Source organism: Vombatus ursinus, unplaced genomic scaffold (genome assembly GCF_900497805.2).
Source record: "Vombatus ursinus unplaced genomic scaffold, bare-nosed wombat genome assembly UNPS02014797.1, whole genome shotgun sequence".
Lineage (NCBI taxonomy): Eukaryota > Metazoa > Chordata > Mammalia > Diprotodontia > Vombatidae > Vombatus > Vombatus ursinus.
The window spans coordinates 15,330,471-15,335,214 of NW_020954575.1; the positions used below are offsets into that span (position 1 = coordinate 15,330,471).

At 40.9% G+C, this 4,744-nt stretch overlaps 1 protein-coding gene across 1 annotated transcript in view; it reads left to right on the top strand.

Annotated features, from left to right (window-relative positions):
- Positions 1 to 4,744, top strand: part of MPP3 (membrane palmitoylated protein 3) — a 42,266-nt gene that overhangs the window by 28,685 nt on the left and 8,837 nt on the right. The window contains exons 16-17 of the mRNA XM_027870506.1: positions 548 to 641; positions 856 to 964. Coding sequence (XP_027726307.1) covers positions 548 to 641; positions 856 to 964 — 203 coding nt within the window. The remainder of the gene's footprint in view (positions 1 to 547; positions 642 to 855; positions 965 to 4,744) is intronic.

The window sequence follows — 4,744 nt, forward strand, 5'->3', positions numbered from 1 at the left end:
GTAAAGATTGTGTGTATTCCCACTTAAGTGGCTGCCCCAGTTTATTTCAATATGGCACTCAGGATTGGAGAAGGCCATGGCTAAGTAGCCAGGAAGATGGAGCTTCCAATTAGATCCAGAAGGCTATATTCCAGCCATTATTCTGTTTCTCCTTTAGATCATGCATTGTATTCTTTTGTTGTGTGATTTGATTATACCTAGGAATAAAGTTTCTTGAGCCAGAAAAATAATATATCTGGCATCACTAATGAAAGTCAATGGGAAAGAATCCTTACTTTTACAGTAATTTTCTTTAGAGCTAGTTTGCTGGAAGCTATCTAGTTCTAGGTTCTTAATTCTAAGGGGTTCATGGATAGATTTCAGGGGTTTGTGGTCTTGGATAGGAAAAATCCCATCCTTATTTTAAAATAATTGGTTCCCTTGATAATGTTTATTTGTATGCATTTATATTCATGTTGATGGTGTGGGTTGCTCCAAGTTCTAGACAAGATCAGAGGACTGGGCTCCTTAAAACTCTCACTCCATGATCTTTCATTTTGTGTTTTAGATACAACCAGGAGCCGGAAGAGTCATGAAAGGGAGGGAGTTGAATATAATTTTGTTTCTAAACAAGCATTTGAGGCTGATTTGCACCACAACAAGTAGGTCTACCTAATAGATATGACTCCATGTGTGTGTGTGTATGTGTATGTGTTATGTTCTGCACTCCCACATTTCATGCAAATTGAAGGTATTTCTTGAAAGGGAACCAAGGGAGGAGTGGAAGAGAGGTCAATTTTGGATGGACTTCCTTAGTTTTCTTTGACAGTGTCAGAGATCCCAGGAAGTAAATGTCTTTCCCCTTTGATGTTTTAGATTCCTGGAGCATGGAGAGTACAAAGAAAATCTCTATGGTACCAGCCTGGAGGCGATTCAGTCTGTTATGGCCCAAAACAAAGTTTGTTTGGTGGATGTGGAACCAGAAGTGAGTTATGGGACCCTCTTGTAACAACTTTTTATTACCATCTCTTTTTAATGGAAACCTGTTTTATGGATTTGGCAGCTCAGCAATTGCTAACTAGTGTCATGATCTTTAATGTTGGGGTAATAGTGTTTTCCTAGGGATCTATGGCCTGATTCACATACCCAGGAGGTGTGTGATGAACCAGCCAGAAGACAGGCTGCATCCCACTCTCTCTGCCATAGAAGGGCTTATCTCCAACACTACTGCCCCTCCTTTAACCTCCAACAGTCTTCCCTCTTCCACTCCTACTGCAATAGAAGGTCCCCCCTCTTCTGAGCCAGGTATGGGTGGCTTAGGACAGTTAAATCCTAAATTAACTGCTCCCCCAGCAACTTCACAGGTGATAGAATCCCCTACATCAGTGCTACCCCTACATCACTTTGTGACCCTGGCAGGTGCCCCAGAAAGAGTGGGCTCTGCAATTGAGGCAGTAATGGGTAAGTAACATCCCTCCTACCCTTTTTTTATTTTGTAAGGGGCAGAGGGAGTCACACAAGAAGGGTAGGCATGGATAAATTGGGACCCAGATGCATTATCTCTCCCTCCAAACCCACCTCTCTTCCAGACTTCCTTATTATTATCCAGGGCACCACTACCTTTTGAGTCACCTAGGCTCTCACAACATAAGTGTCCTCCTCAGCATCTCATCCTATCCCCATGTCCACAGATCCAGTTAGCTGCCGAATCTTTTCCCTTCTTCACACCTCTCACATCTATTTCCTCTACTCATATAATCACTACCTTAGATCAGGCCCTTATTACCTCTCCCCTGGACTATAGTAATAGTCTCTGATTGCTCTCTTATTGCCTCGAGCCTTCGCCCTTTCCAGTCCATCCTCCTCCACACAACTGAAAAGTGATTTTCCCAAAATGCAAAGCTGGCCTTGTCACTACCCTACTCAGTAAACTCCAATGACTCCCTATTACATCTAGGGTTAGGGCAGCTAGGTGGTGCAGTGGATAGAGTGCTGGGTCTAGGGTCTGGTAGACATGAGTTTAAATCTGGCCTCAGACACTTACTAGCTGTGTGACCCTGGGCAAGTCACTTAACCCTCTTTGCCTCAGTTTCCTCATCTTTAAAAAGAGCTAGAGAAGGAAATGGCAAACCACTCCAGTATCTTTACCATGAAAACCCCAAATGGGGTCATGAAAAGTCAGATATGACTGATAAGGACTGAACAACAACATGAAGAGTTAATCCTCAAGGCTTAAATATTATCGTGTGACTTACCCAAAGTCACACAGATAATAAGCCAGAATTTGAACTGTGGTCTTCTGACTCCAAGTTCAACCAGTTTTTCACCAGCAGTGAGGTTTAGAACCCACCCCTCAAATTTGGAGGCTGCCACTAGTCCTTTCCAGCAGTTTAAAAACAAATGAGGGGCAGCTAGGTGGTGCAATGGATAGAGCTCTGGCCTTGGAGTCAGGAGGACCTGAGTTCAAATCCGGCCTCAGACACTTGACACTTAATAGCTGTGTGACCCTGGGCAAGTCACTCAACCCCAATTGCCTCACCAAAAAAAAAAATGAGCTTAGCACTTAATAAGAATAATTAGTTAAATTAGGAAGCTACCAGATAGCACACTGGCAGAGAAACCCTGTCCCATCCCCTTGCCCCTGTGGTCTCCCCAGCATCATTTGTGAGGACACACTTTGTGTCACTGGCCCCAGATTCACAAATGGTTAGTTAGGGTTCCTAGGCCAGGAAGAGTGAAGGAAAAGAAAGAGAAGGGAAAGATAGAAGGTGCTTCAGAAGCATGGCTGATACTGAACCTCTCCTACCTCATGGATTTGCCTCTTCCTTGAGAGCATCTTTCAAGATTTTTAACCCAGTCTCTTTTACGTCCTTCCTCTTCTCATAGCAACACATATATTTCTTAATAGAAACCAGTGGGGAAATAGAATTCAACTTAACTTTACAAATTTACCAAGACATTATTGTATAAAGCTGGAGATGCCAATAAAGTAGGAGGAATCCATCCTTTAGGGGATTAGCAGGGAGAATTAATGAAAGGTCTAAGTTATAAGTTCTATGTAAAGGCATACAGCTTTATTATTATTATTATTGAGTACACATAGATTTTAACCCTTTCCACCAAAGGGTTTACAAGGAGAGATCTTTTGCTTTGGTGAATAAATAAGATTCATTTATATTTAGTACCATCATTTGTAGAGAAACCACTAACTAGCTACATACATCTTTCACTAGTTTGTTCTCATACTTGGATTAAAAATCTGCCTGTCCCCCTGGAAATCTTATTTAACACTTCATTCACCCATCTTCATACCCCTTTTTGTAAACCCTTTGAAGGCAAAGATCTCTGACCTTAGTGATCAGTGACTAACTATGATTCCAGGGGGTCGGTGATGATACACGATGCTGCCCACCTCTTTACAGAGGGGTAATGGACTCAAGATGCAGAATATAGGGTGTATTTTTGGATATGGTTAATGTGGGAATGCCAATAAAGTAGGAGGAATCTGTCCTTTAGGGGAGGATTTTTGGTTTTGTGTCTCCAGCACCTAGCCAATACCTGGTGCATTGCAGGTGTTCAAGAAATGCTTATGGATTTTTTTCATTCATCCATTCATTTATCATCTATCTATTTATTATGTTTTTAGTTAACTAGCATTTATTTTCTCTCTCACCAACACATTCACATTAAAAAAATAGAGAAACAAAACCCTTATGACAAATATGCATAGCCAAACAAAACAAATTCCCACATTAACCATATCCAGAAATACACACTATATTTTGCATCTTGAGTCCATTACCCCTCTGTAAAGAGGTGGGCAGCATCATAAATCATCACCAACCTCCTGGAATCATAGTTAGTCACTGATCGCTAAGGTCAGAGATCTTAGGTTTTTCATAGTTGTTCATTTTCTTCATGTTGTTATCATACACATAGTTTTGCTGGTTCTGCTTAATTTTTTTTTTTTTGGCCAGGCAATGGAGTTAAGTGACTTGCCCATGGTCACACAGCTAGTAAGTGTCAAGTGTCTGAGGTCAGATTTGAACTCAAGTCCTCATGACTCCAAGGCTGGTGCTCTATCCACTGCACCACCTAGCTGCCCCTGGTTCTGCTTACTTTACTCTGCATCAATTCATATGTCTTCCTAGATTTCTCTGAAACTATTCTTTTTTTTGTGTCATTTCTTAAAGCACAGTAGTACCCTATTATATTCACATATCATAATTTGTTCAACCATTCTGCAGTTGATGGACACCCTCTTAGTTTCTACTTTTCAGCTACTAGAAAAAGAGCTGCTGTGAATATTTTTGTACATATAGGTTCTTTTCTTCTTTTATTGATCTCTTTGAGGCATAGGCCTTGTAGTGATATCCGTAGGTCAATTTACTAACTTTTGGGACATAGGTTTGAATTGTTTTCCAGAATGTCCAGACTAATTCATAGGTCTAACAGCATTCCATTAATGTGTTTTCCCACAGCCCCTCCAACATGAGTAATTTTTCTTTTTTTGGTGGGGGCCTTGATTTTAGCAAAATTTGTCTTCTTTGAAAAGCACAGAGTGAAATGTAAACCAGGGTTGTTGTTGTCAATGATGATGATGATGATGGTGATGGTGATGATGATGATGATGATGATGGTGATGATGATGGTGAAGATGGCGATGGTGATGATGATGATAGTGATGGTGGTGATGATGATGATGGTGATAGTGATGATGATGATGGTGATGATGATGATGATGATGATGGTGATGATGATGATG